This window comes from Atractosteus spatula, chromosome 11 (genome assembly GCF_055471065.1).
Source record: "Atractosteus spatula isolate fAtrSpa1 chromosome 11, fAtrSpa1.hap1, whole genome shotgun sequence".
Lineage (NCBI taxonomy): Eukaryota > Metazoa > Chordata > Actinopteri > Semionotiformes > Lepisosteidae > Atractosteus > Atractosteus spatula.
Genome location: NC_142716.1, coordinates 48,244,567 through 48,271,588, shown reverse-complemented (window position 1 = coordinate 48,271,588; position 27,022 = coordinate 48,244,567). Strand labels below are relative to the sequence as shown.

General features: G+C 48.0%; 1 protein-coding gene and 1 long non-coding RNA gene across 2 annotated transcripts; both read right to left on the bottom strand.

The window, feature by feature from the left end:
* Positions 1 to 5,956: 5,956 nt before the first annotated feature.
* Positions 5,957 to 10,019, bottom strand: LOC148824241 (uncharacterized). Its single transcript, XR_016093773.1, has 3 exons — positions 9,990 to 10,019; positions 7,189 to 7,238; positions 5,957 to 5,994 (listed from the first exon to the last, which is right to left on the bottom strand). It is a non-coding gene; the product is annotated as an uncharacterized LOC148824241 (long non-coding RNA).
* A 5,373-nt stretch (positions 10,020 to 15,392) lies between these two features.
* On the bottom strand, positions 15,393 to 27,022 carry cygb2 (cytoglobin 2). The gene is made up of 3 exons (XM_088927952.1): positions 26,593 to 27,022; positions 18,185 to 18,416; positions 15,393 to 17,656 (listed from the first exon to the last, which is right to left on the bottom strand). Exons 1-3 carry the CDS (start codon positions 26,733 to 26,735, stop codon positions 17,492 to 17,494), a joined length of 540 nt encoding a protein of 179 aa, XP_088784078.1. The 5' UTR covers positions 26,736 to 27,022; the 3' UTR covers positions 15,393 to 17,491.

Here is a 27,022-nt window from a genome sequence, read left to right as displayed (position 1 = left end):
CTCATTAAGAAGGACATTAGAAGATGGCAAAGCCTATTCTACCAAATTATGAGCCATGGCAACAAATGTATTACGATCAAAGGATGACAGCTCTGCCCTCATAATCAGAGGGAGCATATCTGGCCTTGATGAAGGTACAAACCACTCAAATTAAACCTCATGTGGGGTAGCAGAATTGTACAAAGTCTTTTAAAATAAATGACTGACACAGTTCTTGGCAGTTCTTTCATCATTAATTTTCTGTGCACATGGTGCAATATCAGCTTTTGTGCATTAAAAGACAGCTGCCTGGTAAGGCGTCTGGTAGTGGAAGCCTTGGCTCAGAACTCAAAAGCACAGAACACAGAGTGGGGCCGAGCCCCGGACAGGACACCGGTCTGGCGCAGGATGGGACCAAGCCCCGGTCATGACACCGGTCCGGCGCAGGGTGGGACCGAGCCCCGGACAGGACACCGGTCCGGCGCAGGGTGGGGCCGAGCCCCGGACAGGACACCGGTCCGGCGCAGGGTGGGACCGAGCCCTGGACAGGACACCGGTCCGACGCAGGATGGGACCAAGCCCCGGTCATGACACCGGTCCGGCGCAGGGTGGGACCGAGCCCCGGACAGGACACCGGTCCGGCGCAGGGTGGGACCGAGCCCCGGTCATAACACCGGTCCGGCGCAGGGTGGGACCGAGCCCCGGACAGGACACCGGTCCGACGCAGGATGGGACCAAGCCCCGGTCATGACACCGGTCCGGCGCAGGGTGGGACCGAGCCCCGGACAGGACACCGGTCCGGCGCAGGGTGGGACCGAGCCCCGGTCATGACACCGGTCCGGCGCAGGGTGGGACCGAGCCCCAGACAGGACACCAGTCTGGCACAGCATACATACTCACACACACAGTGACAATTTTAAGACAGCCAGTGTGTCTGTGATGGGAGGAAATCCCAACTCTAATAAAGACATGTTGTTTCTCATTTACAACAGTTGCTGTAATATTAGACAATAGAACATTAAAATACTGTAGACAAGCTAAAGACATTTTTTGATCATGACAAAACCTTGTTAAAACCCACAGTCTTATACAGGAAGACACAGAGAAAACATGCAAACTCTATTCAAAATGTGCCCCAGTCTGGTCCCCAGAATACTGCAGTCTCATACCGAGCCTGTGTAAACAGACCTCTCTTTAAATACTCGTGCAATAACAATGAGGCAGTCTTTGTAGGATAAAGCTCTTTATCAGTTAATGGAGTTACAATTTCTTGGCTGCAGTGGACTTGCTACGTGTTTGCATGATCTCTGTGGTACAGCTATAGGCCTGCTTGTACAGACCCTTAGACATGACCGCTGTGGTCCAGCATGGACAAAACACAGATCAGCACAGACGTGTGGTAGACTCGGGAAGAGCGAGGTCCCCCTGTAAGTTTAACGGGGCAGACCTTCACAAGGAGAGCCCAGCTCTATTAAAAACCTCCAAGAAAGTTCTGCAGTTTGCACAATCGCTGCATTCCCATCTCCGCCGCGCCTGCGCAGCACACAGGGCTGTGCTCCCGGATGCGTGTGTGGGCTCTGTGTTGCTCCTGGCTTATTTCCCTCTGTCGCGGTTGCTCCTCGGCCTGCACTCTGTGAAATAAAGTGCGATAGGTGTTGCCCTGCGCAGCACCTCTGGGACCCGCCGAACTCCTTGCACCCCACGCGAGCTGGCCATGCGGTCGTCTGCCCCGGGCAGGGAGGGAAGCGGGGTTAGGCTGTCCTGGCCCCTCCCCTCCGGCCCGCTGGTGCTCCGGCTGGAGCCAATTAACGCCGGGACCCCCCTCCTGCAGTCATCGCCCTTGGCATTTCCGCAGGCCTGGCTGGGGGTGTAAGGGAAGGGCGCGGGAGGCTGCGGCGTCAGCGAGGTTCTAATTAGCCCATCACCTTTCAAAATAATGGCGGCCACTAAATTATTCAGCACACAATCCTCATTAGTCCAGGTGAGCCGTCAGTCTCTTCTCTTCCCCCCAAACCCCCAGCTTCTCATTACCAAAAGACCCCTCGCGAAAGCAGAGCAGAGGGTCTTCTAGATTATCGCTCTCCTTTGAACCCCTCTCACAGACTGCAACTTTGGTTTTGATTCGCTTTAATTGCATCAGTTCTTGTTTTTTTTTTGGCTGTTGGCTTTCATGTTTCCACTTCAGACAGCAGAAGGGCAAGAGGGCAGGACTCCTTCTGCGCCAGCTCTGGGGAGGCCGGGCAGACTCTGCAGGGTGTTATTGTCAAGGGTGATTTCAGGCACGCCACGCCCCCCTCAGCCTCTGCCATGACACTGTAGGCAGGTGAGTCAGAGCTCGATTTGACTCACTTCTGTTCCTTGAAGCCAGTAATTCCTAAGAGATGTAACTGTCCAAGTCAGAGTAAGTTGAGTAAGTCGAGACACAAGGTTTCGACTGTGGAGCCTCTTTTGAGTGTGTGGCACACAAGGAAGGCTCCACCGCCGAAACCTTGTGTTTCTTTTCTTCTCTTTTCACCATGGAATAAACCTGTACTTGTACTTGCAACCTATGCATGCTGATGCAGCTACCTACTTGATTTACATACTGGCTATATAGGTATATGTAATATAAATGTGTGTGCTACAAAGGTATTCATTGATTTCTCTTATTGTTGCAAAGTATTTACTTCCTATTTCATTGAATTAAAAGCAAAATGTAAAAGAACTGAGCAGAAATAGCTGCAGTCTCTTTAAGACACAGCCATGGTGATCTATAATCCTTCCTCTCTCTCCCTGCTCTGAAGATCGCCACACTGTCTCACTGCTGAGCTCTTTTACAAACAGCTTCCTGGTTTCTTTCTCCTGCTTGTTAAAAACATTTCATGCAAAATATTTAGATTAAGCCGGAGGACAAAAGATTAATACTTCATATTAGCATTTTGCTTAGAATTTTTTTATTTGAGCGTTAGTTAGGAAAGACAGAAAGTATTGGTAAGTCATTATACATAGATTATGAAAATCTAGTAATAATACTTTCCGATGTCTTGTCAATAAAAATGACATTCTTTATAAAAGGTCCTCTGATTATCTGTTATGCGGATTTCCTCCTCCTTCATTAAACACTGTCAAATAGAAATTTAATTTGACATATTACCAAATATTCCAACATTACATGACCAAAGTAATGTCTAGGTTCTGACTTAATGTTAAACCATCTAATTCATTTGAATGCATTTCTCAAAAACATTACCTGTCTATACCTTGAAGGGATCAGAGGGCAAAATGCCTTTTGGCCAGACCGTATCAGAAAGTATCACGTTGGAAATTCGTGGTCTGAAACAGCTGTTTTAGAAAATGTATATCTGTGCATGACTGTGAGCGAAAGCTTGATGAATTGTCCACTGGTCACCTCTCCTCCTCCGAAACTGAGCGACAGGCTCAGACAGGAGGACCCAGCGTGCATGCACGCGCACACGCACATGCACACACGCACACACACACGCACGCACACGCACACGCACACATGCGCGCACACACACACACACAGAGAGAGAGAGCACATGTTGTGACTGTCGATGAGAAACAATCCATGTCAACATTTATTTGACCAGGCAGGGTGGAAAAAAAGGAATCACTGTCAGTTTTTACATTTTGTTTTTCTAGAGAGAAAAAGCAGACTTTGGACAAAGGCATTGAACATGATAGGAGTTGGACGGTCTGCTTCTTGCATGGGGAGGTGGAAGAGTTTTTCCAGGCATCCTGTAAATAATTACATTAAATTAATCTTGGTTATTCGTTTAGGTCTGTTGTGATTTTTTGCCCCATGATTCCCCTCCCCCCTCTCGTGCCCATTTCTGTTTAGTAAAGAATATATTTTTAGTAAAAGGCATTTTCCAGGCCATGGAAAGTGCAATACCACATTCTGAAGCACTGGGAGAGAGAAGAGCTTCAGGGTCTCAGTGCAGGCTGAGATTCTCCCTGCTGTTTGAACTGGAGCTGTGTCCCCATCAGTAACACATGTGGATCCTATTCAATGTCCAGTTCAAAAGAAGGTACATTACTATACTTCAAACACGAGTGAAAGAGTTTAAGTGAAAGAAAGTCTGCCAGTCCTGTGCTAGTTATCCCCTGCCCCATGCAAGACAGCACAGTTAAAAGACATGTTTTGCTCAGGCAGGATCAGGTTTCTGCATCAACAATACAAAACGAGAAACCTACAGAGTGTCTTGCTAAAGTTTTGACACTCACAGAGAAGCTGAATCCTGGTTTCTTGAGGGCTACCAGTTTGCGGCTGACTCTCGAGCACCATCACTTTCTGTTAGCTTGATTCAAAATACGCTCAGCTTCACAACAAATCTGTCGCTATTGCTGCATGCATACTGTATGTTTAGAAAAGTAAGATATGCATATTTTACATATTAATTAAATATTTTGGTGTCATACAGACTTTGTTGCACAAGTGCTAAATGAGATCATTAGTGAGAACATTCATTGGGCACAGACAATGAGGTTTTTTGAGCTGCTGAACAGCAAGGCTGTTGAAAATGAATGAAAAAGAACAACACCTTTGTGCCATGGGCTTGTTGGAGAATAAGGGATCTCCAGTGCATGGTCACACTGTCTGGGGTGATCAGAGCCAGTTGTGCCTACATCAGACTACAAGTCTATCGGAAAGACACTGCACTGTATAAACGTACGTAGATGCTTCAGTGCCGCAGCAAAGGAAGCAGCTGGTACACAATGCCATCAACAGAACAAAAACTGTTCTCCCTCTTTACCTCCATGGTGGATGGCATGCTGCTGTTAAGGGCTTTGAAGATGAACCAATCTGATCTTCAGATTTTGCATCTGTATTTTAATTAAGGTTGGATCTTTAGAAAGACAGGGATTCCTTTGCTTCTATTGCTACACTTTTTGAAGCATAATAGCGCTCCACCTTCATGGATTTTTGTCTCCAATCCAGTGTCACCTAACTGAACACGAGGTGGTCCCAAAGTGATGCTATCACTGTTCTGCCACCAAGAGACAACTTCCAGACCACTGGTGCAAACACGTCTTATGTTTTCCCTCCACCTCTGCTCTTAATGAGCATTAGCTTAATTTGTCCAGTTGAGCTCTTTTCAAGCGTCTGTAGCTGTTGGTGGATCAAAGAGACCTAGAAAACTTTCAACATGCTGTCCCTCCAGGATTGGAGTTGTCGACCTGAGTTTACCCCATAGAACAAGAGTGCTCACTTCCAGGAATCAAGGACAGTGCTATCACCTGCTTTCCGCTCTTAATCACGCTGTGAAACTAATCGATTAGTCGAACCAATCAGGTCCCTCCTGAGGGCTGTGTGGCTGGTGGAGGTGGAGCTGGAGCTGGCAGGACAGGTGAGCAGCAGGTTGCTCTGACTGCGGGGATCTGCACCTACAGTATGGGATTCACCTATTAGTTCACCTGGCTGGTACTAATTCATCACTCACACAGCAGGGGCCCCTGCACATCTAATGTGAGCCGTTTCTGTCTTCTATTCCCCCGGGGCATTCATCACCCCTGCACACCACGCCTTGTGCACTGCATGACTGTAAACAGACAATTGCGTCATTGCGTGTTGTCACAAGGGCACCACTAGGTTATGCAAGCATAATAGTATCTTCATCGGCCACCTATTACAGCACTGCGGTAGAGGGGCATGAAGAATTGTAAATATGGCTTTGAAACTATAAAACGAGACAAGAACAATGGTTTTTCATGGGAAGAGTTCATGATGTGATTTGTCCATGAGTAAGCTGAGAGTGCGCAGTGAGGACAAGCTGGATCAGACGAGCCAAGAGATGCGTGCTGGGAGCAATCCTCTTCTGCGGGGGTGTCATGGTGCTCATCCCCAGGGATATCTCCAACCAGAGCATCCTTCCGTAGCATCCTGGACTTTGTGAAATCGCTGTGGAGGGTTTCTGTGCAGTTCTCTGTTCACTGCCTGATTTGGAGCAGGTGGGAAAGGCTGTCAGACGCATGTCCTGGATCAGGGGAGGGGATCTTGTTGACGGAGATGCTCTGAAAAAAAAACACAAGATGAGAGCTGCCGCAGAGATCCAGCTATCAAAATACCAGCTACGGACAAAATCGTAGCAATACAGAAATATTATCTACAGTCCTGGAAATAAATTCCCCATTACAGAACAGTGGGAGCCATTTCAGGCTTAATAGTCTGCAGGCTCTTACATATAGGCTATCATCAGCTGGGGAGTGTTTTGCACATCGGTTACCTTGTTGCATTGACAGACATGAGGGTAAAAGTAATATTTTAAACAAAAAAATCACTATTGTGAGGCAGCTGCTGTGCACTTGCTGTCTTGTCGCAGCTGTATGAAGTAGTGGGGAGGTACTGCTCTTGATGGAAAATGCATGATTAATTGCATGCCCCATGCAATAGAAGGAGCTCCACCAGGGTCATGTAATTCTAGTAAAATTGCCACTGAGTTTCTACAGGGCCTAGATTCTAATTAGAGCCAATTAAATTGCCAGGGACAGATAGTATTTTCCCAGTTGTACTCAAAGAAATGAGGGATGCTCTTCATATACCCTTCATCTAGCTGAACTCACAGATCAGAATGTTTTAGATGTAGGGGGATAAAATCATAGATCAATCAGGCTTTACTTCTGTTACTGAGCTCAAGAAAACGCAAGCTTTTTTTATTCACACCAGTAATAACAACAACAATAACAGTGTGTCCACCTGGATGATGCAACGGTGGCTTTAATGACCACAGAGAGTCAGGACCTTGTTTTAATGTCTCATTTGAAGGACAGCACCTTTTTACAATATAGTGTCTCTGTCACTACTCTGGGGCAGTAGGACCTACACAGACCACAGTGTGAGAGACCCCTACTGGTCCCACTAACACCTCTTTCAGCAGCAACCTTAGCTTTCCCAGGAGGTCTCTCATCCAGGTACTGACGGAGCTCACATCTGCTGAGCTACAGTGGGCTGCCAGTTGTGACTTGCAGGGTGATAAACTGTATATGGCTCTATGAACTCCTATGCAAGTGTCAAGAGGGTCAGACTGAGGACTGAACTCGAGGTAATCAGCAGGAGCCAAAGACATCTTTGGCATGTAGCAGTGAAGTTTAAATGACAAGATTTGCTCAGAGTCTCCTAAATGTGTGTGCTGACCTGCTCTGGCACAAGTCACCCCCTGCACTGTGGACGGAGGTAATACATTAATGCACAGGGCTCAGATTACTCACCAGCTTTCGAACATTGAAACCTGAACATCCTGTACAACTTGAACCCGCATCTACAAGATAAGACAGACAAGATGAAAAATAAATATCTCTCATGCCTTCGCTTCACATAGACATCAACCTAATGAAGAGCAGAAGAGCCGACCCTTTCCAGCCTGTGCATCTGAAATTTTCCCATTGTCAAAATTCAAAACACAGTTCCTTTAGAAAGTCTGCATAATCTCATGCTTTATTTACTAAATAAACCAAATTGTGTAAATATTGGTCTAATTATACCCCAGTCTCAAATAAACAAATCTCCACATTTCTAATACACAAATGTCTGTGTCCTAAGAAAAGCAGTCATAAATACCCAGGGAGGTGTTTGTAGAGAAAATGTTATATTTTCACAGTATTGATATTTTCAAATTCCAGCATTGATTATCTCAGAGGACACCCGGGTACACACGGCTCTTGAGCAGCTCAGCCAAAGCCCAATGCGTGAGTGCACAAGTTTTAAATCATTTAGCATGAAACAGCAGCGCAGCAGGGGAAGGCAGCACTTAAGAGCTAAAAACAGGCCGTTGCCTCTAAGTGTGCAACTCTCCAGTCTCTCACATTCCTTCACTGCTCAGACTGCTGGCTGGTCCTGGGTTACCTGTCCCACTGGCAGGACAGTCTCTGCATGAAGCAGCTCGTCAGCAGGGTGCGGGAATATGAACTGGCTGAAAGAGTCCTTACAGCCCCACAAGGTCTGGTACCCTGCAATGAAGCACCCGCTGGTCAGGTAACTCAGTCCCTGAGCCAGTACCTGCAGCTTCACCGCCTGAACTGCATCAGTCAAGCATCAACAAGCTCCACAAAGTCTTGTGCGTCCAGGGTTGTAAGACAAGGGAGCTGTTTCTTCTCTGTCAGATTGTTTTTTCATTTGAAATCAGGTACAAGAATTCTTGAATGCATCAGAGTAAAAGCAACTGAAACGTTTTTCTAAGCTGTATTCCCCTTCGGAACATTTCTATGCAATTTCAGTGTTCTGTACAGTATACAGTTAAGAAAGGCATATTTAGAGTTAGGATCTGAATTAAACCTGTTATTTAAAGTGTATGTCCTGTTCACAAGTAGACAGAGGTTTGATTTTCCAAAGATTTTGTCTTTTTCCTAAAATTGGTCATGATAAGCAAATATTTTAAACAATGTAGTTCTAAAAAACAGAAAAATGTTTCTTCAGATCATCACGTAGGGGAGCTACGTTCTTTAGAGCTGCATTGCACTTCATTGTGGTACGTCTGAGTTCCGAGACTGAATTTCAGAGTGCAGTTTCAAGCACATGTGTGAAAGGACTTGGTGATATAAGAACGTCAGAAAGGTTACGAGCGAGAGAAGGTCCCATCTAGCTTATCTTGTAGAAAGTAGCTGGATGTCAACCAGCTGTTTCTTTTAAGAAGCCAGCTTTCACAACACAGCTGAGTTGCTCCTTACTCCCTGCAAGTGCCTAGCAGATTAACGGCGGTGATTGAGTTTGACAGCTTTCGATATTTGCTCTAACAGCTCTGCGGGGAGATCATGTGTGCTTCCAGGGAGCCTTAACCTGGTTTCCATGGAGACACAAGGCGAGCAGAAAGGGAGGAAGAAGCAGAGCTGTATCTGCACAAGTCAACCAATCACCTACCAGAGGAGCTCTTCCATTGTAGAAGTTTACTACATCGATATAATGGCCTTTAGCAAGACCTTGGCATATCTGCACTGTGCATGTACTTCAGCCTTGACTCTATGTACTGTATGTACTTGACTCTATGGGCTTTTCAAAGGGTTTGCAAGGCACCGAGTGTACTTCCCCAGAAAGAAACCAGGAATACCATATACTGGAATATACCAGCTTAGGTGGATGCACATTGAAGTGATTTTCATTCTTAATCATTTATTTTGTAGCCTTGAAAAATCAGTTCCTATTTCATTTAAGGAGGAAGTCTTTGAGAGACATGTTCTCCTCAGATTGTACCCGACTCAATATTCTACAGGGGCTGCGCTCTGAGAGGAACATGCACCGCAGAGCCAAAGTAGAAATGGAGGTAAAAGCTTTTAGCATCTGTGCACAAGCACCTGAGCGTTCGGTAAGAACAGTGTGATAAGAGCTCTTCACATTCCCCTGGCAGCAGGAGCTGCAGACACGCTGCACTCTAAAAATAAAGCTTGAAGAAGCCGTCTTTGCGCAAGAGTTGTTGACACATCATTTCCATCAGAAAGTGGGAAAACAATATAAAAGGCACACAGAATATTCAGATATACTGTATAGTTAAAAATGTGAAAATTAAGTCACGGAATGTTATGTTAAAGCTCAGCAATGAACTCGTAAAACTTCGCTTTGAAATGTTATGTACAGTCTTGGTCACCATGTTGTAGAAAAGATATTGCTGCACTGGAATCAATCAAAGAAGAGCACTCAGATGTATTCTTGTGCCCAAATGTCCTACGCTGACTTACTAAAGGAACCTTATCTTTTTAGTCTTGAGCAGAGAAGAGTATGGGGGCAACCTGATTCAAGTATTGAAAATCCACAGAGGCACCGACAAGGCCACCCAGCAGACCTTAGAGTCAAACAATCAAGACACAAGTGGAAACTGCAGGAAAATCTATCTAAAACTGAGAACAGGAGGCGCACCTACACATTCGTCTCTCTTCTGTGACCTTTCTTACAGAAAGAGTCACGTTTGTATGTGCTAGAAGCATATTACCCCTGCAATACCCCCGAAACAAACAGCCTTCTCGCAGGACAGGGCTGAGGCGACACCAGCACAGCAGAGCGTGTCACACGCCCCCCAGGTTACCTCACGGCTGAGCCCAGCCAGCGCCGGCGGTCAGCGTGGCTGCGAGGCCTCGGCCTGCACGTAGGCCATCTCCTTCTCGTTGATCTCCTCATTGGACCTGGAGAGAGGGAGGAGCCGCCATCAGGCCATGTCAGTCAGAAACCACAGGAAGGGCTGAGGGGTTTTCGATGAAGAGGCTCAGAGGCTTTTTTTTCTGAAAGAACTGGACTTGATGGTGTGAGTGACTGAGTGAGACCATTCAGCACTGACTGCTGACTAGAGCTCAAAAGCTTGCAAATGGAAGTTACGACTGTGCAAAGCTTCTTCTGCCACTTAGTGTCCATGGGCCACTTTTCCCATAAATACATCCAACCATCCATTTTCTAACCTCTTCATCCAGTTCGGGGCTGCGGGGGGGCTGGAGCCTATCCCAGGTACACAAGTGTAAGGCAGGATACACCCTGGACAGGACACCAGTCCATCGCAGGGCACGCACACACACACACACACACACACTCACACCAATTTTCCCAGAAGACAATTAACTGACCGGCATGTCTTTGGATTACGGGAGGAAACCCAAGCGAAGATGGGGAGAACAAGCAAACTCCACACAGATAGCACCCCAGGTCCGGAATTGAACCCAGGTCCCCAGCACTATGAAGCAGCAATGCTAACCACTGCACCTCCCTACTCTACATGATCTTTCAAAATACAAGATATACATTTCTGAGCTGTACTGTACCACTTCAAAATGCCAAAACATCTGTGTCTCAGTCCGCTGAAGAGCTGGAGCAGTGGTATGGAAAGGCAGTGTACATATATGGCTCTGCAGGGTCATTGACCTGGTCTCTTGGCCTGGCCTGGGAGAATTGTGAACAGACACCTGCTGTTTAACATGACACTACAGAAATAGCTGAAAGGTGGAACATCATCAAGAACAGCCACTGGATCATGGTAATAACATGGCTGGAATCAGGCTAGAAAAACCTCTGTAACAATGTTGCAATTCGGGGCACTGTGGGAAATACTCCTTGTGTGCATCTCCTTCAGTGCTCTCCAGAAGTGGCCATTTTCGTTACAACTGAACTCATCTCAGACCTTCACTGGACTGCGCTGTGACTCCCTGCAGCCCTCCAGCAGTGCCGGCCGGGTGGGTGTTTTGTGCGTCAGTGCGGTTGCAGGGTGGATGGGGTGGTCGTGCTCCCTGACCGCGTTCGAGCCGTGTCTGCGCGGCGCTCAGAACACACCACGCCGTCCTCAGCCCGCCGCAGAGCCCTCCTGCTGCGCTGGCAGGTCGGAGCCGCCTAGGGGCCACGGATCCGCGTTGCCAGGATCCCAGAGCACGACAGGCCCGAGTCCAGGGCCCTGCCATCCTGCCCGTTTACACGAGCAGCACCAGTGTGTATGGAATCCAGCGTCTGCAGGGGCCCGGGACAGCGCAAAGAACCGTCATTGTTGTCTTCGCGGGAAGGGCTGTTATTGTTAACCTGGATAAAAATAGCCCTGATGAGATGTGCTCTCCCAGCAGTGCGGACCACCAGGAGGTCTGCGCAGCGCGGTGGGTGTTTCACTGTTTACATTCCAGAGGCCCTGCTTTTCTAGGGCCCCTCCCCAACCCCATCACAGCGCCGTGCCAACTGCCAAACAAGCAGAGCCTGGAAAATGACATTCCAAGATCAGAGTGGGCATTAACATGGAGGGACTCTGAAGGTAAGAGAAATCTGAAGCACCGTCCTGCAGACTCCTGCCCCAAGCAGCTTACCGGGGGGAGGGGTAATTAGTGATGCCAGCTGGGATGGGGGGGTCGCACGCCACTGCAGGGGACAGACATTGCGCCCCATGTTATTTAGTGAAGAAGACGGGGGCGACCGGGACAAGAGGGGCCTGGGGTTCCCCTTCCTTTACAAGCTCCAGGGACGTGATGCCAGGCAAGAACCCCAAGAAGAACAACGCGAGCATGCTGTAGTCCTGGAGGGAGCTATAGTCTGATTTACCGTGTTCCTGAAAAGGGAAACACGTCACCTTCCTTTCCCCTGTTGCTGGTTAAGAGTGCTTTTCAGAAATTCTGGGGCATTCAGGGTTGTGAGGGTTTAAAAACAGCCCTGTGTCTTGCACACCACATTCGCCAAGTTATAAACCACAACTAAATCCATGGGATTTGCAGGATACAAATGTGAGCATTGTTGTCCCTGGAACATTTTGTTTATTCCTTGGTGAATTTGTTCCAGAATGCAGGTCTGGGATCCCCTTCTTAAAGATGAACAAGGCTTTTTATTGTACAAAACAGAACTGATTCTAGATCTCCTTTCTCTTTGTGAAGCAGTCTGTGCACAAGGATGCAGATTAAAGCTGCCAGAGTTTGAAAGAGAGTAAAAGCCACCCAGATACTGTTTGTCTGTTTGATTAGTCTTACTATCTGTTTTTCAATGGGTAATTAATCAGCCCAGAAATTATTTCAAATATTTTCAGCTGGGTGACAGAAAATTTTGGAAAATTACTGACAAGCCTCACAGTAGATTGTCATGAGATTTCTACAGCTCAGCGCTGTGCTTGCAGAGGTTGATGTATAAACTACTGTAATTCTGCACAAGCTTTCATCTTCCATTTCAACGTCTAATCTGAAGTGACGCATGTTCAATGCTGTCAGGCCAAGAGTATCAACATTGATTCTGTTGCTCGGAATCATGTCTCTCCAGCACAGCGCTTCGATCTGAGTTTTCCTCTTGCACGTTCGCGTTCAGACAGTGGCCGCTAGCGGGCTGAGCCAGCCGGCCTGGAGACGGACTGCACACGGCGAAGAAGTGGCGCAGCGGACGTCGAGACGGGCCCAGGCCGGGCCGGAACCGAGAAGCCGGAGGCACTCTGAGACGCCCCAGTGCCGGGCCGCATCACACATCCGCCGTCCGCAAACACAACCGGCCCGGAGAACGGGGGGAAAGGGGGGTGGGTGGGGGGAGGGCAGGGCCACGTCCCGCAGGGAAAAGACAGCGTCAGGGAAAGAAGGAAGAGAGGATCCGTTACTCACGGTTTGACGCGATTGGAAAACCTCCGGCGCAGGAAGATTGCAATGGTGCTGAGGACCATAATAGTGGTACACATGGTCCCTCCCCATTTACCCAGAGCAGCAGGGCCGGGGGCTCAGCAGGCTCGGGACGTGGCGTGCAGAGAGGAGGAGAGGAGACTGAGAGCCGCAGAGACACAGGCAGTGGCAGGCTAGTCCTGTGTCCTGTCCCACCCCCCGCAGATGGATTAGCCTCAGGATTAAACCAGATCAGAACGAAATGTGATTAAGGGCAAAGAGGGCAGTAAATAAGCCCCTGTGTGTTGTGTGGGCACTTTCCCTGCTTCCTTGTTCCAGATTTGCGTTCATACAAATCAAATCACATCTCCACCCCACCCCCACAGCGCTTATCTGGCGTGACCTCATCCCAAGCACGATCGCAAAACCTGCTGGGTTCCATCCGTGATGGACAAACCCAGGGCCATGGGGAAAAGCACCAAACATCCCTTTGGATGCACAGTAGATACAGTAGATGCACAACCACTTGCAATGGAAAATTGCTTATACATACAGACTGATCTTTCCCTTTCCAGGGAGTGTGAATATATTAAGAGAAATGAAGCTGACCCTGGGCAGGGGGCGGTGCTTTCAGCAGTGTTGCGGCCTGCAGGTTGGCAGTGGTCCTTCTGTCCAGCAGGGGAGTGCAACACTTGCAGGACAACTTCCAAAGCTGCTGCAAAACGTGCCTCACTTTCTCAGTGCGTTCTCCGCAGCTGTGTTTAATTCAAAATCAATCCACTCACTGCTCCTGTACTACTTCTGATATTGGACATATGAAGTTAAATTTCTTGCACTTAAGAAAGGCTTTATTCTTGAATACATTTCTGAGAATCAAGAACCCAGAATAAAGTCCCAAAGTCTTCGGCATCTCTTTCATTCTCACTACGCAAAGCAGCACACAAACGGGTTCAGACTTTGCAGAAAGAACCCAGCTGCATCTCTTCATTCATAATGAGCCTCAGAACGGCGCAGATATCTATCAGGGTGGCATTGTTGCAGCCTTGATGGTAGCAGTAAATTACTGCAGTCTTGACAAGAAGTGCAGACATTACTGATGGTGCTAATTAAACCAGCAAATTCCTGGCGCTTATTGCACTCTGAGGTTTTGAGTAACCTGGGGAAGGCAAGGCATTGAAAGATGGCTCGTTGTGCTGTTGCATTCAAGCTAACAGATAATCATGCTGTTCTGCTTCGTTCATCTTATTAGCATGTGGAAGGATCAGGAATATGTCATGGAGACAACGTGAAGCAGAGCATCTCTGGGATTCTGGGAATCCTTGGCTTTCTCTCTACTGCTAAAGTACTCTACATTGAGTGGCCATGTCCTTCAAAATCCATGTTTTCCTGACCACACACACAGTGCATCTACAGTATCTTTGACCACACATAGTACATCTACAGTATCCCTGAACACAAACACATAGCGCATCTATAGTATCCCTGACCACACACACAGTGCATCTACAGTATCCCTGACCACACACACAGTGCAGCTACCCATAGACACACACCTAAGAGGAATGCAACCTACAGATGGATTAATTCTGTAATGCTACCTTATAGCACATGTATAAAGCCTTGCTAAGCAGTCTGGCTCTTCTGAGGTGTGAAATGCTAGCTGAAATGTGTGGGAGTTCAGGGTACAGGTACACTGCATACTCACATAGCACAGCTATATTAAGCACAACCTCTACTGTTTATGTTGTGTTACCTGGTTAGGGCCCATACTAATCCCTCTATCCTCAGGCTTGCTGACTCTGGAGATATGGAGATTGCGTGCACTGAAGTAGCGGGTCAGAGATCCTGGAAAAGGAGGCCAGCTCACTGCTGGTCATTCCAAGCATAGCAGAGGGTGTCCAGCAGGCAAGCATAACAAATAAAGGTAAAAAAAGGATAACCCCTCCATAACCCAACTGTTGTGCAGTCTGTGTAAAGGTAGCTTGAGAGACCAATCGCCTCAGACCTTTCGCAAAAAAATAAAGAAAACAAAATATAATTCTGTAGTGTGAGCCGGTAGTCTATTTTCTGTAAATCTCCCGGTTCAAACATTTGGAATCAGATCTTGGGTCTGTATTGGTCTTCTCCTATATCACTGTAATCATGCAAACCTTTTCTTTCTCCTTATGACATTTTCGGTCATGTTTGTTCATATGTACAGCAGGAGAACCTCATCTGTTCATTTGAATATGTGTTTCTGTAATGTCACTGATTTGCCCATTGTGCCACGAAGGCATGGTACTGTATTTGTCAGAGTAGTTCAGAGTGTGTTTGCATTGTTTCAGAGATCGCACGTCTGGCAGTCTGGCGCTGCACAGCTGTGCTGGAAGGTTGGAAGAAGACGAGGAAGAGTCTGCTGCTGTAGATAATCTGTTTATTGATATTCACATCCATATGAACGAGTTTCTCAAAGCACGTCTCAATGTCAAACTTCAGAACATGCAGGGACAGCACGAATGACCTCTTCCACTAAACAAGATACTGTATTTATACCACATCGTCTTGCATTTATATGAGTTATATATAATGTGTATATATATAGAAAAATATAAAGTCCAAGCTTTGCACATACATGGCACCTTACAATAATATTTCCCATTTAAGGCTGTTTAAGGAAATGTACATCTGTGAAGCCTTTCAAGCAGCACATCAGGACAGACACATCTCTCTGGATGGGAACTGACATTTTCCATAGAATGCAGAGGTGGAGTTGGGGTAACAGACAGATGGGGTGCTACGTGCACAAGAACCATGTGGGCCAGTGGCTTCAAGAGTGAATGGACTCAAGTATGAATCCCGTGAGCCATTGAAATAGCCTGAAGAAGGAGCATTCTCAGGAGAGTAAAGGGAATCCTACAGTGGCACCACGAGTGGTAGTTCTCTAAGGCTAGGGGTGTGATGATCGCTTCCACTCAAAAGCATCGTGCTCCACCAAGCCCTGTGCATTGCACTAGCCCTCAGATCCCAGGAGGGGTCCTAACGACACTGCAGTGAAGATGTGTTATTTATCTACCCTGAAGAGCCAAGAGCAGAATTTCTTTTGTAGCATCACTTCTTTCCTTCCTCAAGGGCACCCTGATATGCACTTTACAGAGCCTCGCAATAAAGTGAACCTCTGTCTCTGTGCGTGATGGACCCAGAGGAAATGGCTCACACACCATGCTTGCTCTTCTAGTTTAAGAACAAGAGAAAGGCTGGAAAGGAGGGGAGACCATTCAGCCCAACTAGCCTGTTTGGTAGTTAGAAGCTAATTGACTCAAGGATCTTATCCACCTCTTTCTTGAGGGAAGCCAAAGTTGTGGCTTCAACCACATGACTGGATAGCTACAGTAGTTCCATACTCCCGCAACCATTTAAGTAAAGAAGTGCCTTAATATTTTCCTATTCTGTTTAGAGGCCTGAGTAAAGAAAACCAACTAATTCTGTAGAGCACTTCAGCCTTTACTCACGGGGCAGAGCACAGGTATAGACTCAGGGAAAGGGCCCCGGCCTGGACAATCCCAGCTGCCCTACAGGAATGGGAGAGTGCACTTCTGCCCTTTGAGAGCAGTGCAGAGGTCTTATAAAGAGGACGACAGCAGGAGAGAGAGCATCATGGCAAAGCCAGGAGGCTGTGAGACACAGACGTCAGGGCCGCCCGCCGTTGTAAAGCAGTCCTCATCTTTTGCTGTGAAAAAAAGCCCTTATCCTACTGTTTGCTGAAACAAATACATGCTCCAGAAATTGTAAAAATCCTTTGAAAGCAAAAAAAAAAGGTTTAGAAATAAATCTTCTTTCCTCTTCCTAAAAAGGGCAGTTTAAAAAAGTTCAGAGACTAAAGACTCTTTTCAAAAATATGGAAAGGTAAAGAAAGTGTAGGGACAAAAACGCCTTGGTAGTGGCTGGTGGCAGCAGGCACAACAGTGCCCCCTGTAGGTGCCAGTCGGGATTGTTCACAGGCAGTTTACCGAGCGCAGAAGAACGGATTAATCGCTGAACTATTTCCCCGTGCTCAAATCCGTTACAATCCTGGCCATCCGTGCCCCTGCAGAGGTGTGTGTGTTCACCTGCACGCTGATGCTCCATTGAAGCAGCTGTTTCAGAGGTGACCGTGGAAAAGCTGAAAAGTGTTTCTTCTTTTTTTAAAATCTTACTCCTGGCCCAAACAACAAGGAGGTTATGTTAACACACACATACTGTACATTTACGTGAACATGTGATGGTAAACTCATGTTTTTAAAAATGACTCAGGAACAGGGAGGAGGGGGGGTCAGGAGGGTAACAGGCGAGGAGGGGACAGACCGTGAGGCGGGGTGGCAGAACTAAGAGAACTGTTGTATTTCCCCACGTGGCCCAAATGCCCCTACCACAATGTCCCACTTCGTGGGCTGCTGTAAGTTTCGTCCTCGTACATGAGAGGGCCCCACCGCGGGACCCTGGTTCAGAAACACCCTGCCAGCACTGGAGGCAATGCCCCCTCCAGTCACACGGCGGAACTGGACAGCTGTACCCAGCCCACCTCCTTGTAGGCGGCCGTGATGTGCCAGTAGACCACGCCCATCAGCTTGGTCCAGGCCTGCTGCACGTCCTGTGTGAAAGAGTCACTGTATTCCTCTGCAAGCACCTGCAGCATCACTCCGCTCAGGATCTGGGGTACGGAGAGAGGAAGGGATAGGGGGGCATGGGGAGGGGGGAGAGAGGCCATCAGAGATGGAGGCAGAGAGGGCAAAAGAAGAGAGGGTGGAGGAACCAAGTGGTGGAGAGAGGCAGAGAAGGAGGAAAAAAAGAGATTGGAATTTGCTAAAAAGGAAGAAAAAAACAAGTGCATTGAAAAAAATATAATTATACAGTGCAGGAAGAGCTTTCAATTCAAGCGCTCTTCAAACTTGAGCCTGAGCACTTTTATTTTTCATTAGTTCCCACAGCAACCATTTGCCCGTGCATTTGTGTGCTGCGCACTAGAATAAACTTTGTTTGAACTCAAGAGGAAATCGCTAATTTGCAGGTGCCTTTCCACCAAGATAACGTCTCAGAAGAGCTGCGACCGCTAATGTTAACCCCCGAGCGTCACCTTCCCTCTAACCCTGAACCTCACACCTATGCTGAGCCCAGCCTTTGTGGCTCAGCTGCCCAGGCCTGCTGACTCTGGCTCTGACCTCCCCCCCTTCAGCCTCACCTTGAAGTACATGGGCTCCACCTTGTGCTTGAGCGCATGCGCCCTGCCCACCAGCCCCAGGATGGAGGACACCTTGCCCGGGTCACTGATGTTCTCCACCACGGTGTTGATGGCGTTCATGACGCGGCGGGCGTGCTTCCGCAGCTGCGCGCTCTGCTCCATCTCCTCGGGGTCCTCCATGTGCCGGAACTGGCTGAAGTACTGCTTGGCCGAAGGGAAGTTCACGAAGAACCTGCCGGAGCCGGGAGCATGACACAAGCCTTCGGAATCAAGGAAGACGTCAACAGAGCAGCCCCCATAGCCTAGTCCGAGATCAGAAAGGAAACACGGATCGGGAGACACATGTGGCCTGGGATCAGGTAGGATAAAGGAATCAGAAGACAAGTGTGGTCTGGGATCAGGAAGGAAACAGGGATCAGAAGACACATGTGGCCTGGGATCAGGTAGGAAACAGGGATCTGAAGACACATGAGGCCTGGGATCAGGTAGGAAACAGGGATCAGAAGACACATGAGGCCTGGGATCAGGTAGGAAACAGGGATCAGAAGACACATATGGCCTGGGATCAGGTAGGAAACAGGGATCAGAAGACACATATGGCCTGGGATCAGGTAGGAAACAGGGATCAGAAGACACACGAGGCCTGGGATCAGGTAGGAAACAGGGATCAGAAGACACATGAGGCCTGGGATCAGGTAGGAAACAGGGATCTGAAGACACATGAGGCCTGGGATCAGGTAGGAAACAGGGATCAGGTAGGAAACAGGGATCTGAAGACACATGAGGCCTGGGATCAGGTAGGAAACAGGGATCAGAAGACACATGTGGCCTGGGATCAGGTAGGAAACAGGGATCAGAAGACACATATGGCCTGGGATCAGGTAGGAAACAGGGATCAGAAGACACATATGGCCTGGGATCAGGTAGGAAACAGGGATCAGAAGACACATGTGGCCTGGGATCAGGTAGGAAACAGGGATCAGAAGACACACGCGGCCTGGGATCAGGTAGGAAACAGGGATCAGAAGACTTGTGTGGTCGGGTTCAGGGAGAAAACGGATTGGAAGACACACGTGTGAATTAAGAGAACGTGTGCTCATGACTGGTTGTGGAAGGAAAATATAAGGTCAGAAATATAACATGGCTGGAATGAGGCCCTGCACTCCCCCCACCCCTCCCACCCAAAAAGCAGCTGTCAAGCTGTAATCTTTTCACCAGGACCTGAAAAACCCACAGAGTATGATGCAGGTATGCAAATTACCAGGATGTCTGAGATACACAGGAACTACTTCGCTCTTACCAAATGTATCAGTAAAATCTGCAAATATTATATTATTCTCAATCATGTGATATGCTCTGAGGCTAAACTATGAGAACATGTGAAACAAATGGCAGAAACCGTAAAGTTGCCAGGATCTGCTGGCTGTGAGGAGGGGTGACAGAACTGTACATCACCGTGGCTAAAAGCCGGGGTCTCCTGGGAAATAACCCTCAAGGAGTAGTGAGGGCCCTGTCACTGGCTCAGCTGTCAAAGAACGAGACATTTGCCAGCATAAACAGTTTCTGTGTTTTAGGCAGGACTTAATGTTGTGCACGCCTAAATTATGTGCCTTAGCACCTTTTTAATAATGCTGATGAAAAAGTATTCTACCAGTTAGAGGCTTTACATCACAGCTTGTGAAGTTTATTTTCAGTGGGAGTTAGATATGATACAGCACCACTGTGAATAGTGTTCCATAATTATCTGAGATAATCATAAGGACTTCAAAACGGTTACAAACAAGAGAAAGCCTTCTAAACCATCTCCTTTATCTGAAGTAGTTACAATACGTACGTAGCCATAAGATTAGTGTATTTTACAGCAATACTAAATTATTGCAATGTGATGATAGATTTTTTCGAGGCTCAGTTTTTTTTTTATTCTAGAATGTGGCAGTGGTGCAGGGTACAGTGTGTCTGCCCAAGAGAAACTTGCCATGATGTGATTGGCAAGGGTTGGTTCCATTCCATGCAGTGTGGTTTCAAAACCCAGTCCCCTGAGAGCTTCTTCCGGAAGGTTTGAACATGCGATTCTTTTCAGGTCTGAATGCTTTTCCTCTACGTTCAGCACCGATGACTTCTGCCACTTGTGAGCAAGTCTGTGCACAGACAAGTTGTCAGGCCCTGGCAATTAGGAATGAGGGAAACAACTGTTGTCACTGTCAAGCACCCAGTGCAGAACAATGACTTGGGCAGCCAGGTGACTTGGCTGTCTAGCTTGTTGGTGGCACAGTAAGCAGATTTACTGTGTACGCAAAGAGAGGCAGATTTAGGAGCAGGCTTCTGGAATAGGCTTGTTAGGTCCGTGTTGTAACCCCCCTGGGACCTCAAATGTGAATTCCCCCAGAGCTGGGCTTTTGACACTGTGGAATTCACTGCTGTCTGAGGGGATGCACTTTCCCTCTGTGTGGGTCTGTATCGTTATAAAATGTTGAATGCTCTTATTGCTGTTATTTCAGGAGTGACCGTAAAAGAGCATCTGATGTGCCTTGTGGGTAAAATGTGGGCATGTGGAAAATTGACTCCCTGAGAGGCTCTGAAATATGGATTCTCATACACGGGCGGAGAGGGAACAGTTAGCCGTTCATTTTGAATTCTCATGTTAAGATGCCTTGCTGTGCTATCTTCCCTGGGAATGTCCGCAATTTCCTTTTTATAAATATTCCCCTTTTTCAGCTGCAGAACACCACGTACCGTTCACTACTTCCAGAGCCTAATGTGAACAGTAAGCATCCCTCAAAGACAGAGAGGGCCTGGGCTGATGCAGGCTGGGCTTGTAGCCACTTGGGATCGAGGAGACTGAGGGTGGCAACATCCCTGTATCTGCGCCCTCAGAGAAGCCCAGCTGGGGGTAATCAATCTTCTTGCTTGTTTCCGGACAGTTTCATGGGTCCCTCTTTCACCATTCATTGGAAAAAAAGGCACAGAGGAACAACTGTGGGGGAAAGACTTACTTCATCGAAATGCCCACAACCACTCTTGCGTGCCTTTTGCTTTCCAGAATCAGCCATCCCCACCGACATGAAGCTCACAGCTGCTCCAGTTTCATGCTTCGCATCCCCTTCAGTTTTCACAGTGTCCTGCCCCCTCCCTGCTCGGCCTCTGCTGACCCCTTGCCGCTACAGTAATGTACGTGTCGGTGGTGCTGGGCAGAGCGGCGCGGATGCCCAGGCCTTTCGCTCCGGGCTGGCTCTGCCAGGAGGAGCTGCCAGAACCCCCGGCAGCTTCTCTGGAAGGCTGGAGCCCTGAAGTAAGTCTTTAGTTGTTTTTCTGTGGCTTTTTTCAAATGGATGGTAAAAGAAGGACCTGTGGAATTTCCAGAAACAGGCGAGACCCTCGCCTGTCAGTGAGGAACGAGGGGTCCTGCGCTGAGTCATTTTCAGTTGTTAACGGCCCCAGTCCTGGCGGAGCCCTGTTTACCTTAAGCAGCTGATGGTTTATCGAGCCCTGAGCGAACAGTCCAGGGGTTAGACACACATGTAAGCAGTGCTGTCATTTTTTACTCCGAAAAGAAAGATATTTTTTTTAAATTGTAAACTTGCCCTTCTAACTTGTAAAAATCAGAGAAAAAACACTTGAAAACCTGAAGACAGAACAAAACAGACAAGATGTGAAAAAAGCAGCACAGTGCATAGGGACCCCAGCTCACAAAGGTATGCATGTAGCTGCGTACAAATTGCTTCATTAGTGCAGTGTAGTTAGCATCTTATTAATCCTGTCTCAGTTAATTAAAGTGGATTATACTGGGCGAATCCACTCTGTACTAACTTGAGTCTGAGCTGTGCCATCTTGAGTAATTCCGAATGGGAGCTCATGTAAAGATGTAATCTGTGGAGCCCTGCTCTTCCTCACACAGCGGCATCTGCAGGGACAAGGTTTAAAGCCAGGGAGGCCAGTTTCACTGCAGCAGAACGCATTCTGTTCTTTGCTCTGTGGCGCAGGGATAAATATGACATGCCTTTCTTAGATTGACATCCAGGACTTATGTTGCTACAATGCATTCGATAGGGATCCCTTTCTATTTGCCTGGCCCTTGTCCCAGAAGGAAGACGTTTCTTTTGAAGGAGAATGAGGTCGCATTCAAGCAGCTGAATGCCTCAAAGCATCAGAGACACAAGCGTGTAACTCAGTGCATCATGTAGGACGTCTTAGGGCCTGAGTGGCGGTGGGGGGGTTGGACATGGGGCTCCTGGGGTCCCCTTACTATCCTGCTGCCTGCTGTGGCCTCACTGGCGTTCCGATGGGCACAGTGAGGCCCCATGTGAGAAACCGCAGTGTAAACACGCCTGACGATTAGGAAACGCTCGTAGCAAAGAAGATGAAGTGCTTCAGGCCAGTGTGACATTAGCCAGCTTGGCAGGTTCTCCGTGAGGCATCTGGTTAATGTCAGCCCCTCCTGTCAGAGAGCTATGAGCCTGGGGGAGAGCTGCTACCCCTGGCCTCTCTTATTACAGATAAAGAAGGTCCAGACAGCTGACAATTTATTAGTGTCTTCTTTCTAATGGAGCGTGAAATCTGCAGAGAGCGCTCGATCAGTCAGTTTGTCAGAGGGCACTGCCATGCTCCCCTAGCACAGCTACCAACACTCTCCAGTTTGTTGTGGTGTGCTAAGAGCATGCCGTCGCTATACATGAGGAGATACAAGTAATAGGTTTATTGCCTGCTGAAAAGAGAAGAAAGAAAACACAATGTTTCTGCCGTGGAGCCTTCTGCCTGAAGAAGGCTCCACAGCCGAAACGTTGTGTTTTCTTTTTTCTCTTTTCAGCAGGCAATAAACCTATTACTTGTTCTTTTGCAGCCTATACCTGCTGATGCAGCTCCCCCCCTGAGCTATGAGGAGATACATATTAATTAGCTCTTGCGATTCCACAACTTTCAGAAGTCTCGGACTATTCCAGACCTCTCAGCGCTGTGAAACGACACGAGCTAATCGAAAACCATTCCCATCATTCACAGGGACAACATGCCCTTAACCTGAAATGTGAACCTTGCAGTCATATATAGTCATTTATCTGTCAGCCTGTTTCAAAACAGGTTTTTTGTGACTTAACTTAATTTACATAACTGTCTCCAAGGCACATGTTTGCACCAACAAACAAATAAATGCAATAATTAGCAAAAGAGTTATTGTCCCGATGATCTTTGTTATATACTACCTACCTATATACAGCTTTATAAATATATGGGTGAGCTTAAATAGTCCAAGAGTTTGCACAGCTGTGCGAGTCTGGAGCTCCTGCTCTTGAAGGGGGCAAGAGTAGAGGCACGAATGAAGGAAGCACATTCAGAGAACAGTGAAGGCAGGACCAGTGTTCCTAGTGCTGCCCTGTGGCTCCCATGTGGTGCTGTGACCTCGCCCTCGCCTGCTGCAAGTGGGAGGGGCCGTGTGAGGCCATCTGACAGGCCGATGAGCCACTCCTCTGTCAAGCCCAGGCATGACAGAGCAGCCAGTGTGACGCCATCAGGCAGAGTTCTGAATCGTTCTGGAATGAGGTACAACGTTAGAGCTCTGACAGAGCAGAGCAGCAGTGCTCTGATGAACTAATAAGCCCAATACGCTGCAGACCTATGGATCCACAATATGAACAGGCAGCAACATGTTAGAGCCTGCAGGGAACACCTCTTGGTTCTCAGAAACAAGACACGCTGAACTTCAGTACGTTAGTGACACTAAAGCACGTGGTTACTCCAGGCTGCCTGCTGGGAGAGGTGTGGGAAATGAAGTGTCTTTAATCTCAGCAGGGGCACTGGCCCTGTGATGGGTTACTGTGATACAATTTGCAAGGACGTTTCGTATGTCTGTTACTGCAACATCACACTACTCTATACAATATCTTGACTTCACCTTTTATAACGATACACTCTGATAAATGACTTCTAGGGTGTGGAGACACTGAAGTGACCCTCGATATACTGTGGGTTTTCCATTGAGCAAGGGCACTTGATCTGACTCCACTGTTCCTGTGTTTGTACCTACGGCTACACTCACGTTACCTTACATACAGTATGTGAACACAATCTGTTGTAAAGCTCCTAGCAAAGCACTGTTCTCCAAACAGCTTCGCCTTCAAACTCCCTCAAACACCCTTTGCGTAGGTACTGTTACCCTGACCACTTCCGAGACAGGAACTGGGAGGCTGGGTAAGAAGATATTGAGCTGTTTGGCCTCACCACCTCAAGAGATAGCCCACCTGCTGAAATGAGAGGCCTGTGCCCTGATTCCTGCAGTGAGACATTTTAAAGCGCACTTTTAAAGACGCAGAGGGGAAGCCAGGCGAGAGCTGCGGTCAGAATGGACAGCGTCAAGCCTTTGTCTTCTGCCACTCCAGCCCCCTGAGGATCTGATTTCCCCAGGTATTTATTAGAGGCGTATTATGGCACAATAACTAGCTTAGGTGAGGTTCTTGCTTGATTTTTTAAAACCCCATCCCTTTCAAACTGACATCAATTGTCAAAGTCATTTATCTTATATGGGTTTTTTGTGCTGTAGGCCATCTTGCACCCAACCCCTTGCACTGGCCGGCCCGCGGTGTAACTCGTGAGATAAATCTTCCGCCCTGGGCGGCCTTCCCCAGCACACAGAAGAAGGCCGTGAGAGACAGGCTGCGCACGGATCTCACTCTTGGCGCTCTCCAGATTATCGCTGGAGGAGAGAAAGGGAGACCTGGCACTACTGAATTCCTGTGGCCCGACAGTAAGCTTCTCAGTCCCACTGATCCCCAGATATGCGGAAAAAGACAAGTTGTGGGAGGTAGGCAGTAGCCTATTCCTTGTGAAAGGTTACCATGGCGAATTTGCATTTGCAGTTTTGCCATTGTTTCGCCATGCATTAGCTTGGCTTCCCTAAGGTTTTCAAGGGTTTGTTTCAAGCCTTTCTGTCTTCCTTTACCCTTCTCCCCTGGGCTATTTTACATTTCCCAGCATTGCCACTGTACGGTTGCATGAGGGACTTTCCCAAGCTGGGGTATGTTCTCTTCCCAGCATTACTGGGTATGGACACACAAGGAGAAAGGTTGAAGCGCAGCTTGTTTCTTCTTAATTCTTTTGAAATTCACCCCTTCTGCTTGTCCTGCTCCTGCTCCTGTTTCTAACATTGATTTGTCTTGGAGGAACTGTGCCAGCTTGTGCCAAACAGGTTCAGAAACTGCATGCAGCTTAATCATTTCCCTTCTGGAAACTGGATCCCAACACAGAGACACCTCACAAAATGTACAGCAATAAATCACTTTCATACAGTGTTGGGCACACAAGGGACACACAGCATAAGCTCAGCTAAGAGCTGTAAAGGTTGAGCAAGAGTTAACTTGAAGTCTCATCTTTCTGCGTGAGACGCATGGCTTATAAAACATAATTCTGTTGAAGCGCTGCCTCTCAACGATATCGTAGGCACACCTGCTTCCTGATCGAGCAGCTCCCGATATCCTGATTGCGCTGGCTGTGCGAGATGCTCAGCAGAGCAACAGTACAGCTGCTGATGGGACTGAGCGAGGGGGCTGCAAGCTGCTCACAGCTCCACTTTCCACTTTCCCTCACTCCTGCTGATACAGCTGCTGTCTTATTTATGCTCCTCAGACTCCCAGCGTCTCTCTGTGCTGCCATGCTTGTCTCCGGGGAATGGCATTTCAGACCAGCCACTCTTAGACTTAATTTTTCTAACAGAGAGGAACCTGTTTTTATATTGCAGTTCCTTAGACATTTTCCCAGGACTCTGATATACTGTGATTTTGTAATATGTAGTTTTTTTACAGAAAACTATATATGTAATATCTAAATTTTAAAAGGTGTATTTCAAGAATCACTGTACTGTACCTCACTGGCTATGTACTCAGTCCTGAGCCCCTGTTCTTGCTTAGCTTTGAAACAGCGCAGGAAGAAGATTCCTGGAAATCCCTGCTGGGATACGGAAATATCCCCCAGTGCCCCGTCTATTACAGAATGCAGAGCAGGAAGAACAACAAGAACCCAGCATGGCAGAAGGCACATCAATTAGTAATTATGGGCTGTGGCAGTGCCCTTTGTGCTCTGCAAAAGAGCACATGTCCGTGATACAGACATTAAAAAACTCTGCCCAGTGAAGCTGTGCCCAGGTCAGAAGGTTTCAGGAGGTTTCAGAGCTCTTTCTGGTGGCTCTTTCCACCAGCTCACCTGCGACATGTTAGGACTACGCTGCCTGCTGCACAGATTGTATTTTTCTTTGCATTGCTTGCTTCTCTTAGTGCCTGTGCACGCTCTGATGCGCAGGCACCCACAGACAGGAGGAAAGTGCATTCCTAGCGCACTTGTTTGCACCGTGCGCGTGTGGTGCGGTCCGGGATCCTGAGAGGCTATGCTGCACCGGCATGCATTCAACTTCAAAGAGCCAGAAGTACCTGATGAGGACGGAGACCCCCACGTCCTCGCAGTGCTCGTACACCCTGCCCCAGGTGTCCTGGATCATCCCCCGCTCCGCTTCGGAAAGCTGCTCGGCTCTCTCCCGCCTCTCCACCTCTCCTGCTCCCGGCCCTTTCTCCATCAGGAACCCCCCTCCCCAAGTCTCCACTCCCGCTCTCACAACTTGGGAGGGAAAGAATAACGCAGCCACACAGACGCAGCGCTGGATCCAGGGAACTCCCCCTCCTCTCTCTCTCTCTCTCTGCCTTTTTTTTTGTAAGCCCGTTTTTCCTGCTCTCGCTACCAGATGGTACCCTCACTCTCTGTGTCTCTCCCCCTCTCTCCGTCTTCCTCTCTCTCTCTCTCTGGCTCAGGAGCAGATTGGCTTCTTGTCTCTGCCGCCTCTCTTAAGTTCCCTCCAGCCCCTGT